At 37.3% G+C, this 15368-nt stretch overlaps 2 protein-coding genes and 1 long non-coding RNA gene across 8 annotated transcripts; 1 reads left to right on the top strand and 2 right to left on the bottom strand.

The window, feature by feature from the left end:
- Positions 1–1217: 1217 nt before the first annotated feature.
- LOC125491535 (pyridoxal 5'-phosphate synthase-like subunit PDX1.2) lies at positions 1218–10814 on the bottom strand. Of its 6 annotated transcripts, XR_008967494.1 has the most exons (4): positions 9601–10814; positions 7414–7467; positions 7229–7305; positions 6728–7118 (listed from the first exon to the last, which is right to left on the bottom strand). XR_008967494.1 is itself a non-coding variant. In XM_057391685.1 (2 exons), exon 1 carries the CDS (start codon positions 10527–10529, stop codon positions 9621–9623), a length of 909 nt encoding a protein of 302 aa, XP_057247668.1. In that variant the 5' UTR covers positions 10530–10814; the 3' UTR covers positions 1218–1553; positions 9601–9620. The 6 variants fall into 6 exon arrangements, 3 of the variants coding, with proteins under 3 accessions (XP_057247668.1, XP_048491840.1, XP_057247667.1); XR_008967495.1 differs by lacking the exon at positions 7414–7467; XR_008967493.1 differs by lacking the exon at positions 6728–7118 and having other exon boundaries at positions 7126–7305.
- Positions 1536–4154, top strand: LOC125493103 (mitochondrial arginine transporter BAC2). The gene is made up of 2 exons (XM_048635882.2): positions 1536–2154; positions 3106–4154. Exons 1-2 carry the CDS (start codon positions 1903–1905, stop codon positions 3808–3810), a joined length of 957 nt encoding a protein of 318 aa, XP_048491839.1. The 5' UTR covers positions 1536–1902; the 3' UTR covers positions 3811–4154.
- A 540-nt stretch (positions 10815–11354) lies between the features above and the next one.
- On the bottom strand, positions 11355–12516 carry LOC130590071 (uncharacterized). Its single transcript, XR_008967663.1, has 2 exons — positions 12332–12516; positions 11355–11551 (listed from the first exon to the last, which is right to left on the bottom strand). It is a non-coding gene; the product is annotated as an uncharacterized LOC130590071 (long non-coding RNA).
- Positions 12517–15368: the final 2852 nt, after the last annotated feature.

Consider the following 15368-nt stretch of genomic DNA (forward strand, 5'->3'; position numbering starts at 1 on the left):
CTTCATTTGTTTTTTTTATTAATCACTACACATAGTTATTAGTTTTGACTCATATATTAGGGCAACGAAACAAACGGAGACATGTAGAAGAGAATTGATTCCCAATACTATGTGGAAAACACAAAAGTATACTTCACGCGAGAGAAAGAGGTTAGCAATAATGGGTATTTAATGATTAATAATAAACTTCGATAAAAGAGAGATGTGGTAATTATTTAAAAATGGAGGAATATCTTGTAAATTTATTTTGTTAAGAATGTAAATTAGAACATTCAATTTAAATTTTCATATAGCAATATGTCGAATAAGGTTATTATGGGCTGCTTCTAAAATAAGGTCATTACGGACTGGGTTGAGTTCTTTTTTTCACAAAAGGTGGTCATTTCGGGCCAAGGTGGTGGAACAGATCCATCATATTGTGTCGAAACCTTCTAATTTAGACTGAAAAAAGTGTGTCTTTTTTAGCATTTTCAATTGGGCCCGAATTTTGGATTTTAATTGTCCAAAGCTTGTATTTTTGACCCAAAATCGAGTCAAATCAATGTTGATCAACTCTAATATAAAAATCAAAAATTATTAAAAGAGACCGTCTAATTTTAATATAAAAGTAGACATAGTAACTAAATAGATAAATTAGTCACCGAAAGAAATTAACCTAATCACTATTATGCTAATTATCTTTTTAATGTTGGGCTTACCATTATCTAATTTCATTTTAAAAATAGGTGGTCTCTTACAAGACAAACTCTATCAAATTAAAAGGCGTTCCTAAACACGGAACGATGACACGTGGCGCCTTCGCTTGTAGAATTTTATGTTATGTAATCCACATACACTTAAAAAAATAGAAAATGCATTATGTAAGATTCGATTCTGAGATCACAAACGCATATACTAATGTCTTAAACCACTAAACCAAGTGATACTTGATGTTAATATTTCAAAATAAAATATTAATAAATGAAAGATATAATTACCTGGGATGTAGCCCGAGCCTACAAACTAGTTTCATTTTAAAAATAGGTGGTCTCTTACAAGACAAACTCTATCAAATTAGCTCAGATCAAAATTCTATACAAATATACTTATTAAAAAATATTGTTAAGTAAGTTTATACATGCTTCATATAAGGTTCAACCATGTGACCTCACATTAATGCTCTATAAACGTGATAATACTAATAATTCGAAGCATTTGGGCCTAATAACTAGTTCGAATAATAAATAATTAATGAGTAAACCACCTACGTCATGATTTCTCTTTGTTTTAATACGATGAAATATATTTATTTATAAATCTCCACTTTTACGTAATTACGTGTCTCACAATCATTGGCCCACGTGTCCACCATTATTTGCGCATCACCACCCTAAAGGGAAGCAAATCCTTGGCATTTACCTCTCTAGTTGCACTAGTGTCCCAACAAATTTGCACCGTGATCAATTTTGGCTTCTTTCCTTTTCCCATTCGGAGTAAGAAATTCTCCCTCTTTTAAACGCATCAATTTTTTGAACAGAATTCTAAAACTTCAATAAATACCTCTGTTTCTTCAGCTGCAAAACAAACAAACAAAAAAAAGCTTCAATAATCTCTAATAAAAACATCAAGTGAAGAAGAGAGAAAACAAAATTCTTAGACGTTTTTAAGTGCTAATTTCTAGGTGGGTATTTCTTAAATCTGTTAATATTACCAAAACAGAGATACCCATCTAAAAATTCATCAAATACACTTCTTTTTCTTTTCTTCTTTTGAGATTAACTTCATTCAACTAAAGACCTTTTTTGTGTTCATTAATTAATCATCAAATTTGAAGTTTTTCCTAAGCAAATTAAAGAATTGATTTTGAAGAAAGCAAACAAAAAAAAAGTGGTTTGATATAATTGATTGAATTTTTTTAAGGGGATGCAAAGTGAGATAAGCATGGATTTTTGGCCGGAATTTTTAGCAAATAGTTGGGGAAGAGAATTTGTGGCAGGTGGGTTTGGTGGAATCGCCGGTATTGTTGCCGGATATCCGTTAGATACGATAAGAATCCGGCAACAAAGTTCGAATTCTGGTTCTGCAATGAATATTTTCCGGCGAGTTCTTGCTAATGAAGGTCCTTCTGCTCTTTATCGAGGCATGGGTGCTCCCTTGGCTTCTGTCACTTTTCAGGTTCGACTCGCTTTTGATTTTTTTTTCCGACAGGATCTTGTTAGATTCGTCTTAATATATATGTAATATAGTACGTGTTTAAAAGTTTTGCATTAATATACGTGTGAGAAGTAAGAGTGTAATAATTCTTTAGAAACGGGAGTATAACTGTATAAGTTTTCATTTATTTTTGTAGTAATTAAATATCATGTTTTTTTTAAAAAAAAATGGAGTGATATGCATGTTTGATTCTGGGATTATCTTTTTATTTTCTGGGATAATTACTTTTGGTGCTGGTTTTTATATGATCCTGGGAATCTACTGTTTTTTGGGAATAATTTGGCAGTTTCGGAAAAAGGTCCTATCCCTATATTTTTGCTTCTATGTTTGGGTGCTTGGATTAATCTAGTCAAATTTTGTAAGTGTTTAGTTATTGTCTTATTGATATCATGTTATATCATATAACGTCGTAGTTTAGGCGTATCTTGACTCACACGTTGTAGTTTAGGTGTATCTTGACTCACACATTAATTTTGGAGACGGGGTTGATGTGGTAATGAGTCCTATTTAAGTAGCCTTGCACCCCCACATATCCGATCAATTGTGTAAAAGTACAATTGGCATGATAAACTGTGCAATACTAGTCCAAAGTTTGGTTTTATACTTTTAATGTTTCATCAAAAGTTCATAAGGTTACCTCTAATTGAAGATTTGACACTAGCACCAAAAGGCCATAACTATGTGTTTTTGAATTGAATCAGGATTTTTACACGTTTAGATGATCTGATTTTTTTTGTCCTAAGTTCTTAATCAGTATATTTCTATCTTAACTTGGACAGAACTAGTAATATTATGTTGGTGTTTTGAAGTTTAGAGTCTCCTCTTTAGTCTTAACATATGTTTGAGGATGATAAAAATGAAATTGTCGAATCAAAAATCTTATTATGTGCTTTGATTCATTCCAATTTGCAGAATGCCATGGTTTTCCAAACATACGCAGTCCTTTCACGAGCGTGTGACAAATCTGTTGATCCAAGAGAACCTCCTTCATACAAGGGTGTAGCCCTAGGAGGATTTGGCACGGGAGCCCTTCAAAGTCTTATACTAAGCCCCGTTGAGCTACTAAAAATCCGTCTTCAATTGAAGCAAAATCCACATATGGGACTAAGTACTGAAAAAGGTCCAGTAAACTTAGCCAAAACCATTTTAAAAACCGAAGGTTTAAGAGGGCTATACCGAGGTCTAACCATCACGGTCCTCAGAGATGCACCTGCTCATGGATTATACTTTTGGACATACGAGTACATAAGGGAGAAGCTTCACCCTGGATGCCGAAAAACAGGACAAGAAAGCCTAAATACAATGCTTGTAGCCGGGGGACTAGCTGGAGTCGCGAGCTGGATTTCATGCTATCCGTTGGATGTTGTCAAGACGAGGTTGCAGGCACAAACAATATCTTCAATGAAATACAGTGGAATTGTAGATTGCTTTAGGAAGAGTGTTGAGAAAGATGGTTATGGAGTTTTATGGAGAGGGTTGGGAACTGCAGTTGCTAGGGCTTTTGTTGTGAATGGAGCCATTTTCGCTGCGTATGAGCTTTCTTTGAGGTGCTTGTTCAATGGTGTTGATAATGAGAGTATACAGGCTGAGAACACATTGAAGGCCTCAGGATCATAAGGTTTATTTTTCTTGTGATTTTAGTCATATTCAAGTGTTCAAACAATTGAATCAACATAATTTGGTAATTAGTGAAATTCAAAGTGAATTTTACAGATGATTAAGCTTCGCACATAGAAAATTTATGATGGGGGTGATGATAATGAAACTCTGAAATTGACTTGCTGTTGGTTCAGAAATATCAGCTGAGCTCTATTGTTGTATGAATTTTAATGTAAGAAATTGCAGAAAGTCGATGATTATTGCAACTACTGAAAGTCTGAAAGTTGCATAAAAGACTATCTGATCCACATCTCAGTTGAAAAAGAAAATTGAATATATGGAAGTATCAATTATTGGTCCAATGATCAAATAGCCTAAGGAAATTATGGTATCTTTCATACACATTGCTCTGATTATCCAAATTAAGAATATGACACATTAACTAAAAGGGATCTTTATAATTTTTTTAATATTGTTTCCAAATAAAGGTATATCAATTTGTCGATGTAAACCAGATGTGTGGAGACTGCTAAGTTTCCTACCGGTCCAACTGGGCTGCTATTGACCGACTTGGTCAAGTTATCGTGAAGTTCTCTAGGTACTAGGGTACATACACATATAATAACGGTATTCCTATTATACCAGTCTAACGAATACCTTACCAGTGTTCGTCACTTGGGTCATCATTAAATGGGCCGGGGTTTAACTAGTGAGCCTATGTGCCTAAAGATAAATATGAAAAAAAGGATAGATATGTGTTCAATCAATGGAAGCAGTGTCCTACCTAGCTTGGGATACTGTCGGCTCCTATAAATGCCCCATGATTAGAGTCATAAGGTACATTCGCATATTTTAGTATACTCTATGAGAATAACGGCTTTTACCCTTTACTGACTTAGGCATCGGAGAGGCGTTACTCGGATCAACCCTCGAGGTTAGTTTATGTGTTCTGTCTTGCAGGGCATCAAACCGACATACATGATTTAGGGATATCAATTCACCCCAGCAGTATTTATTTCATACTGGAACAACAGAGAATGACTAAATGTTTTTAAACATCATCTTATACTACTATCATTTACCCCAAAAGCAAACCTTTATTTGGTTAAAAATTAGTATACTACTAAGCTAAGTAGTAACTAATATCCTTGATTTATAACGTGGCAAATTTGATAAAGGCACGCATATTTGAAGGACCACAAGTCCACAAAGGTATGGAGTTAGACTGCTAGTCTGCTAGTGCTAGAGTAGTTTGTCAAAGTAAACAAGTTATGCTGACAAGATAAGATATTTGTTCTCCATGACGTATGGAAGTTGCTGTCTTGCTCTGAATCCGTAATCAAGATAACTTATCAACAACTTATTCGCAGATCTCATGATCTTTCAACTTGTCATCAAGTTATAACGATATTCTAAGAAGTGAATTGCTTGATCATACAAGATATCCTTTCTCAATTATCATGATACTCCATACTTCTGAATAATATCAAGATTCAAGATATGGTAATACGTCCGTTTCCGAGTGGCCGTGTGAGTGATCAATGTTTAAATTTTCAACCAAGATTTAAAGGTAATGGAGTATGATCGATGTTCGTGTTTATTAATAGGGGATATCTAAAAATTATTATTGTACTATATATACTCTTTTTACTTTTATTTAGTTGTTACATTGTTGTTTTGGAAATTGAAACATTGACCGATAATTTTGATTCTTTTATAAGTAAAAATATATTCATGTGTAGTCTTGTTAGATTCATCTCGATGTGTAGATTTATAATATCAAATTATTATAATTTTTACTTAAACAAAATTAATAAAAGATTAAAGGTTATATCATGTGTTGAAAATCGTTCACCAAAAATGTAGCAACTACATAAAAACAGAGGGAATATTTTATATCTTTAATATATAAATAGAACGCCATGACTACTAAAGAAGGTAAGCCGTGGTCATATTTATATACTTTAAAGTCTAAAAATAAAAAATTACCTAACTACTTTATTTTAGTTTTTTTGTAAAAGCTAAAAATAAAAACTGAAAATAAAAAACGATAACGAACTCATCAATTGACCATCTTGCAATGGAAATGTTCGTGCAATCCAAAATGAGACTAGTTGTTACCCCCCTCTAAACTATCATTGATGGCTGTATAAGTATAAGCAGATAGATTTCGGCGAATGCAGATTTGCAGTGCAACCATGTGCTGGACTGCTGGTACATTGGTACTGTATTTGCTCGGGAAACTATCAAATATCAATACCAGTTGCACCACTTCTGCTAGTTATATTAGTTGTTAGTTCTGCTCTACCGTCTAAAACTCTGCATACAATCTCTTCAAATTTTGGAACCAATTTCCTAGATACAGCCACAATTCACATTAATATATTTATGACAACTCATATTTGGATTTTGCACATTCCAACTCAAGTAGCATTTTTTTTTAAGTACTCAAGTAGTATTGTATTCGACGTATTCATGATTCCATGAGTTTTAAGGAGGATGAGAAATCTATGAGTATGACCTTACGAGGTCTCGTACACAAGTTATCAAACAATTTTACGATCACTAGTGGTATCACATACACAAGTTATTTCAATCAAACAATTTTACGATCATTAGTGGTATCACATACACAAATTATCTCAACCAAACAATTTCATGATCATTAGTGGTATCACATCCCATCCTATTCAAAACCATTCCATTACCTTCAACCAAACACCCTTTATATAAGTCAAATTGTGTCAAGTATTTTGAACGGTCTATAATTGCATATCTTGGCCCATCAACCGAGATTGTAAACAATACTTCGTATTCAGCTCACCAACATTCCCTCATCATCTTTAACTCACAACCTTTGACAGTTTCAGACATGATTCACATACACACTTTGGGTTAAATACAATTGACCGTTTAAATGATATTCACTTATCTGTTTCAAGTAATTTATCAATTTAGATTCCATTTTGAGCAGTTTACGCACAGCAGGTGATAGCCTAGTGATATTGACATCACATCCGATCCCATAAGTCAAAGGATCAAGTCTCACCCCTTGCAAAAAGAGATCCCTAATTTCCCCCCTTCCTTGCAAGGGACTTCATCTTACCTTTAAAAAAAAAAAAAAAGTTTACGCAAATATAGTCCTAAGAGTATATTGATTTATACTTTATACTGAGTTACTTGTTTACTTTAGTAGGAGATACTCATCATATTTGTACAGAATCCAACGTTGATACACTGTCATTTTCCTAGTTTTTGGCCCAACAAATTACAGAAAATGGTGAATTGGTGATTGTGTATAAGCTGAGAGGCAACTCTTGCCGGCTCTGCAAGACAAGAAAAAAAAAGAAATCAAAATAACCGAAAATGTTCTTGTGGAAGTTCTTTAGCGTTGGTTATTACTTTACACGACACAATACGAGAACACAAAGCCAACCTGAACCCAACCCGATTTATCAATTTATCATATCCTTACACGATATGATTATTGGTGTATTTTGAGAACAACCATACCTGAAATAAAAAAAAAATAAAAAAAAAAATCGACCCGTTTAATGAAATTGCAAGCTCTAAACATACAAACACAACAACAATGCTGAATCTTAGAACGATTAGTCTTACACCATATAAGAAAGCGATGCTGTGAGTGCATCCCTCTCCACTGCAAGGCTAATCCTAGACACAAAAACATAAATTGAACATGAGACCAACATCTGCATCCCATTATCAGTTTATCAAATACGTAAGTGAAACGAAACGAGCTCCTGCTTCCCTTTGCACTCATATTTTACGTCTTGAAGCTCAAGTTAAGAACAGAGGGATGGCCTTGGGACTTGCTTATGAATAATACTATCGGCTAGACGGCTACTATGCAGGCCACTTGACCCAGCCACCCACCTTTGAGTCACTCGCTCATTCGTCCCCAAGCATAGACACAACTTGAAAGTTATGGTATTAAAATCTATTCCACTCCCCAATGCAAACAAGAATACCAAATTGTCATTTAAAACCAGAAAATCTGATTACCAGGCTTAGTCTTTCAACATTCTAAAGTGCCAGAAGATCTTCAGCTCATATAACCATGGAAATACCGAAACATGTATGGTTCTCGTACACCCCTTGATGCAAGCACTAAGTAACCTACCCTTCTTGTCGACCAGCTTAATAAGGGCTAAAAGTGCCACTTTTTCGTTCCTTTTTATTGACATCCAGCAATGGCAAAGTACCACAAAAACTTTATACTATGAGCCAAAATGCGTGAAAATTTAAACCATACTTCCTTTCCAACCAAGATGTGATTTGAAAGGACTGACAATGCTTGGTTTTCCATGCCTCTACCAGCCAGCTTAGCAACAATGCAACATAAGATATCCTAACTCCACTATCAAGCATGACTACATGAACAATCAAATAACAAGCGAGATTCCAAACTCACGTCATTCTCTAATGCATGAAGAGCCAGAATGCCAGACCTATACGCTATTTGCCGTTAATAGACTACATATGCTTGAGACGCTTGACAATGATTTCAACTCACAGTCCAGTAAAGTATGAAAACTCATGTAACAATGATCTCCCAATTAATTTAAGCCTTAGTAGTTTACACATCTCTGCAACTAGTAACGCAAGCAATCCTGTGTCCAATACTTATCATTATCACTGCCTTCACTTAGTCGATAACAGAGCACATAATTGATATAAAGTATGCTTATGATGAAGAACCAGCATAATCAAGTCTATGCACAAAATCCCATGATCAAAATTGCGAGAAACCGATCTTAGGGGAAATGAACGGGGTAAGTTACTAAGATTTTCCTTCTGTTTGGTTTGTTAAGGTTGGAAAATGGTTTTCCTCATATTGAAATGTAGAGTGTAGACTTCCAAGGGTGGATAGCATTTTCCTCCCTACTCCTCACCTTCCTCGTATCCATCCTCTCCTTTCCATTTCATTCTTCTTTTCTACTCTAACTTTCATGACGGGAAACAACCAAAGAAAAACTAATTCACAATTGTGTTTTTCCCCCGATTTTTTTTTTCATTTCCGCCTAAGAGTAAGGTCATAGAGGAAAGGGAAGTGTAACCTAACAGCCCGTTTGGTAGTCGTTAATAAAATGCGGTAATGGGAATGAATTTTAAGTGTAATTTTATTAGAGAAGCACCCTTAAAATCTCTATGGGAGGCATTTTTTCTCCACGGGCAAGCAATCTCACCCCTAAACTTGTGTTTTTGTCTCCAAAGGGAAGCAATTTTCATTACCACCTACAAGGTGGTATTGGATGGGAATGAAAATTCAAGAAGGAAAGTGGACACTTTAGAATAAATTAGCATTACCATGGGAATGGACAATGATATTTTTCACAAATTTACACACAAATTCATTCCCATTACCACCATTTATAACCAACTACCAAACGGCAGTAAGGGCTATTTATTTTGAGCATCTGCTTAGCCTCAAGATAAATACCTACAAAGTTTCCCTAAAATAAATAAAGCCACATTGATCACAATAAACATGGTGTCATCATGTAAAATTACAACAAATATATTGCAAGCACAACAGCTTACACAGAGAAGTTGCATTTTATTAAACTATTACTATTTCTCTATATTTCCTCATAATACAACATGATCAACTCATCAAGTACATAACAGACTACACAATGCTCAACTACATCATAATTCATGCCTAAAGTAATGACTACCACATCTTTAGACAACAACAACAACCAAAACACCAACAAAACAAGAGCATCTAAAATTTCTTCCCAACTCATCATTCAAAAAAAAATTCAAGTCAGAAATAGATACCTCCCATTAGTTCAATTCCATCAAACTTCAACCACCCTGTTATCATCATCAACATTCAACCTCGCCATTGCATCACTAAACCCGGTACACACATCCACCAACACAGCCGGATCATTATAATTCCTCACAGCCTCCACAATAGCCCGAACCCGCTTAAACGGGTCCGAAACGCCATCAAAAACCTCAACCCCAATAAAAACACCATCACAACCCAATTGCATCATCAATGCAGCATCAGCAGGAGTAACAATCCCACCGGAAGCGAAATGAACAACCGGAAGCCGGCCCATTTGTTTAGTTTGTGCAACTAAATCATAAGGAGCCCCAATATTCTTAGCAAAGGTAAAAACTTCATCATCATCCATGTTATTCAACATTCTCACATGACCCATTATCTTCCTAACATTACCAACTGTTTCAGCAATATTACCCGACCCAGATAAATCCCCTTGAGTCCGAATCATTGCAGCACCTTCTCGGATCCTCCTCAAAGCTCCGCCCAAATTTCGGGTCCCACAAATAAATGGAACCCTAAAATTGTGTTTGTTGATGAAATTGTCCTCGTCAGCAATCAATAAAACCTCGTTTTCGTCAATGTAGTCGGATCCTGATGATTCGATGATCTGGGCTTCGACGAAATGGCCGACCCGAGATTTTCCGATTACGGGTATCGAAACGGTGCGTTTTATTTGTTTGATTAGAGATGGGTTTGACATTCTTCCGTGATCTCCGACGATAGAAATGCAACATGCGCCGGCATTTTCGGCGATTTTGGCTTGTGTGGGGTCGGATATTTCGACGATTGCACCACCACGGAGAATCTGGGTTAACCCGACTTTGATTGAATACGGGTTAGGGTTAGGGTTTGTGGGCTGATCGGTGGTGATGATGGTTCCGTCGTAGAGTACTACAACGCCGTCGTCCGCCATTGACGAGGAAGTTTGAGAGGTTGAAGATGAAGTGTTTGATGAAATGCGCGAGAGAAAAGAAGGAATTTTGATGATGGGTGAAGGTTTGAAGGAGGGTTTTGGGGGATTTAAGGAAATGGAGGGAATCAAGGAAAAGGAAGATGGAGATGATGTGACTTGTGAGAGTGGAGAATGTGACAGGTGAATCTCAAATGTTCCGGAAAGTTCTTAGGAAATGAGGGTTGAGTGGGTGAGATTTGAATGTATCAATTTAGAAAGATGAGGAAACTACATGGCTTAATCAAGCAATCTAAGTATTATGGTTGTTGTGATCTAGTTTGCATTTTTTAAGATTTATTTGATATGAATATTTCAAGTTTGGTCTCCTAATTTGATTGAGCATGTTTTTATGTCTAAGGTGTAACTTGTAAGTGATGTGAGTGGAGTTCGAGTTTAAGCTAGCTCGACTCGACTCATTAGCATATGAGTCGAGTTTAAATTGAGTCGAGTTTTGACCGAGTAGATCTCGAGTAGCTTGTAAGTGTTTCGTGTTAAAAGCAATCTTTAAGTAGAACATATGTTGAATTTAGGTATTTTGCTACAAACAATTGGATATTCGAGTTTCTCACAAATTTTCGAGACGAGTATCGAGTTGCTCAACTCGACTCGCCAACATCTCGAGTCGAGCTCAAGTTCTATTCGAGCTAACTCGAGGCGGGTTTTGACAGAGTCGATGTAACACCCCCAAAATCCATACACGTCTAAAGCTACGTCGCATCGACTTTGGGAGTGTTACCGCCGCGATGGAACGCAAGGCATAATTAGAAATACGGTAACTCAAATTCATTGTCTCAAAACCAAATTGCAGCGGAATAGAAAATGTAAATACAACTCGGGAATCATAGTAGACCCCTCTTTATTCAAACTCAAACTATGTAACAATGTTCTATAAAATTCATTAATGATCAAACCAAAAGTTAACTTCAAACTACAGTCTAGCCCCCATATGCTTGATGTCATGCAGCAGCACCAGCTCACCTAGTCTGCTCCCCATTGAAGTATCAATAGTTCATCACAGGACAACAAACACATAATAACACACAGAGTCAGCTATGCTGAGTACGTAATGAACCATTGAAACTTTATGAATAAAATGATGCATACATTACAACTGTTATATGAACCTACGTTATCTCACATCCTTTACTCTTTCATTATTTGGCATCGAACGGGCACCGTCATCTTACTAGAATCATACGGGCTACTGAATCCTTAATAGACGACTTGGTCTATTAGATGAAATGTAAATACGGTTTTGTTCCGTCTCACACCCATCACCTTAGTATGCATCCCCCAAGATCGAACGGAACCTTCCGCCTACTTGAGTTATCAAAATATAAGGACACTACTGTCGTCACAGTAGGCCTGCGTAGGAGTGTAGGACAAGTCCTACATTCCCCCCATTGTTCTATACTTGTAGGGAGTCCAACTACAAGTATCGCCATAATCTTCTTTTATTACCAATCATTCCTTTATAACTTTAAGGAGTCATTTACATACTCTCTTAATTACCAAACTCAATCTTATCCCTAGTAACACTCTTGTTACTCTATAGATCAGATTAATAATGCTGATGTTACACTACGATAGAACTTCGCATTTCAATGCAACATATTTCAATGCATCATATTGATTTCACGTTATAACGTCTAACCAAACAATCACAATCAAATGTTCCCTATCATGGTACTAGGTTCCAATAACATGAACTGCAACCTAAACATGATACTAAGCTTTGAAAGTAAACTGGTACGCGTACGTACCTTGTAGCGGAGAATTTTCGCTGACTTAATAGAACGAGCCGCTTATGAAATTGGGACCTAAATCGTTAAAACAAAGCTTTTAGTGTTACGTCCTTGATAACACTAACAACTACTACGTACTAAGACCATAACGATCCAACGATTCGAATTACGCAATAGTTAAAACCTTATTCCAGAACTTTCGTTATAATTCTAATCTAGTGAATTTAACGTCTTTTAGAAGTCAGAGTTAGTGAGTAACTAAGTTAATTAGTAACATTAGTCCACTTTTACCATCCAAAATGTCATAAGTCCAGCCTGTCTTATGTCCAAAAGTCAAGTCATATGTCCAAGGTAAGTCATATGTCCAAGAGTAAGTTCCATGTCCAAAAGGTAAGTTCCATGTCCAAAGGTAAGTTCCATGTCCAAAGTCAGATTTCATGAAACAGATTACTATGAAACAATAATAACTGTAACTAATAATAAGACACAATTTCCTACTTCCAACTTATTCCAATTACAAACCTAACCAGAATTTATACTAAAAACAGAACAATAACTTAACTAGTTAACAATCTAATAAATTACTAAACACTCTAATTATTAATTATAATTTACAAACCTTTCTTAACTACGAAAACAGTAAATATAAGAATAGTTAATAAACTGACATACTAAGTTAAGTACAAAATTATACCACTGACTTTCGCCGGCACAAAAATTCCGGCGACGGAACTCCGGTGGCCTTCGCTCGCCACACAGCCCCACTCGAGCCCTCTTCGGTTCGCTGGCGCGCACAGCAGCGACGCACCCTTCCGCTCTCGCCTACGCACAACAACACACGCACGACTCCCTCGAACACCGCACAACTCTTCGCACCACTTCGGCTTTGTCGCGCGGCTACACTCGCACGACACCCTCGAACGTCCTTCGCACAACCCTCGCACAACCCTCGAACCTCTTCGCGCAACACTCGCACGAACCACGACACTCTTCGCACAAAAACTCTCGAACTCACACACACGGCTACGCACACAGCCCTCGAACCACTCGCCCAAGACCTCGACGGAACTCCGTCTCGCACCACTACCACTCACGCACAACACGCGACGGGAGGGAGGAGGCGAGAGGAATAGCAGCGAGAGATTGAGAGAGAATTCGAGAGAGAGAAAATCTGAAGAGAGAGGCTGAAAAATCGAGAGAGAGAAGAGAAGGAAGATCGGCAAGGAGGAGAGAGAAGAAGAAAGTCGGCTGAGGAGAGGGAGAAGAAGGGTTTAGGGTTTTTGAAATTCCCTCCTTTTCTTTTATACTCCCTTCCAAAAGGTAGTAACCCTAGGTCGATTAGGTTACTCTTTTAAAATTCCGGAAATTCCTAACAATTCATATTACTAATAATTTATTCCTATTAACTTGTAAATAAATTAAAATACCTTTTTTTAATTCTTTTATATTTTCTTAATTAGTACGAAATTAGTATTAAAAATACGGAGTATTACAGGCTTCCCCCCTTAAAAGAAGTTTCGTCCCGAAACTTTGAGGTAGCCCGTCTTAACGACGATCTTTTGCACTTCTAAGTCCCAAATTTCACAAGCGTTTTCTAACGTTCACACAATAGATAAGCATTTTCACACATAACTAGCATATAACTAACATAATCAACATAATTAACATACTTTAGGGTGAAAGCGCGAAATTCTATCGCATTCTTCCCCCCTTAAAAGAAAAGTTACGTCCCCGTAACTCACGTACCTCTTGGAAAAGCTCAGGGTACTTCAGACGCATTGCATCTTCGGCTTCCCATGTGGCTTCCTCGGTAGTTTGATTTCTCCACAACACCTTGACAATTCTGACGTCCTTATTCCTCGTACTTCGCACTTTGCGGTCTAGGATCTGGACAGGTTTCTCCTCATAGGACAAAGTTTCGTCTATCTCTACGTTTTCAGGTTCAAGGACATGTGACGCATCAGGTACGTATCTCCGGAGTTGGGATACGTGAAACACGTTATGGACCCTTTCTAGGTCGTTGGGTAAATCCAGGCGATAAGCAACTTTCCCTACCCTCGCCAGTATCTCATAGGGTCCTATGAACTTAGGGCTTAGCTTCCCCTTTTTCCCGAATCGCATCACTCCTTTCATTGGGGACACCTTAAGCAACACTTTTTCCCCAACTTCGAAATTTTCGTCCCTTCGCTTCTGGTCCGCATAGGATTTTTGCCTGTCCTGTGCAGTCTTAATCTTTTCTTGAATGACTCGCACTTGATCCATCGTCTCTTGAATCATATCAGGTCCTAACACTACAGTCTCACTGATGTCGTTCCAACACAAAGGGCTACGACACTTTCTCCCGTACAACGCTTCAAATGGTGCCATCTTAATACTAGCATGGTAGCTGTTGTTGTATGAGAATTCTATGAGGTCCAAATGGTCTTCCCATGACCCTTGGTATTCTAAAGCACATGCTCGCAACATGTCCTCTAAGGTCTGAATAGTTCGTTCAGTTTGACCATCGGTAGCTGGGTGAAAGGCTGTACTCATTAATAGCTCACTACCAAATGCTTCCTGGACCTTTTTCCAGAAATTCGACAGGAATCGAGAGTCTCGATCTGATACTATACTTGTGGGTACTCCATGCAATCGAATGACATTTTTCACATAAGCCTTGGCTAAGGCTTCCATACTCCACGTATCTTTCATAGGTATGAACCTTGCTGTCTTGGTTAGTCTATCCACTATCACCCAAATGGTATTATTGCCTCCCCGACTCCTAGGTAAGGCGACAACGAAGTCCATGGATATCGAGTCCCATTTCCATGTCGGAATGTCTAAGGGTTGAATCTTTCCCTGAGGTCTCTTGTGTTCACTTTTGACTTTCTGGCATGTTAAGCATTTGGAAACAAACTCAGCTACTGCTCTCTTCATACCAGGCCACCAAAACATCTTCTTGAGGTCCTTATACAACTTATCTCCCCCTGGGTGGACAGAATACGTCGTGTTATGACCCTCGCTCATTATCTTTTGTTTCAGCTCTTCACACTTTTGTGGCACGCACCACCTACCC

Source organism: Beta vulgaris, chromosome 9 (assembly GCF_026745355.1).
Source record: "Beta vulgaris subsp. vulgaris cultivar EL10 chromosome 9, EL10.2, whole genome shotgun sequence".
Taxonomy (NCBI): domain Eukaryota; kingdom Viridiplantae; phylum Streptophyta; class Magnoliopsida; order Caryophyllales; family Amaranthaceae; genus Beta; species Beta vulgaris.

Coding starts and splice junctions, on each gene's coding strand:
- LOC125493103 (XM_048635882.2), top strand. CDS start 1,903: ATGCAAAGTGAGATAAGCATGGATTTTTGGCCGGAATTTTTAGCAAAT. Junction 2,155..3,105: donor TGGCTTCTGTCACTTTTCAG/GTTCGACTCGCT, acceptor TCCAATTTGCAG/AATGCCATGGTTTTCCAAAC.
- LOC125491535 (XM_057391685.1), bottom strand. CDS start 10,529: ATGGCGGACGACGGCGTTGTAGTACTCTACGACGGAACCATCATCACC.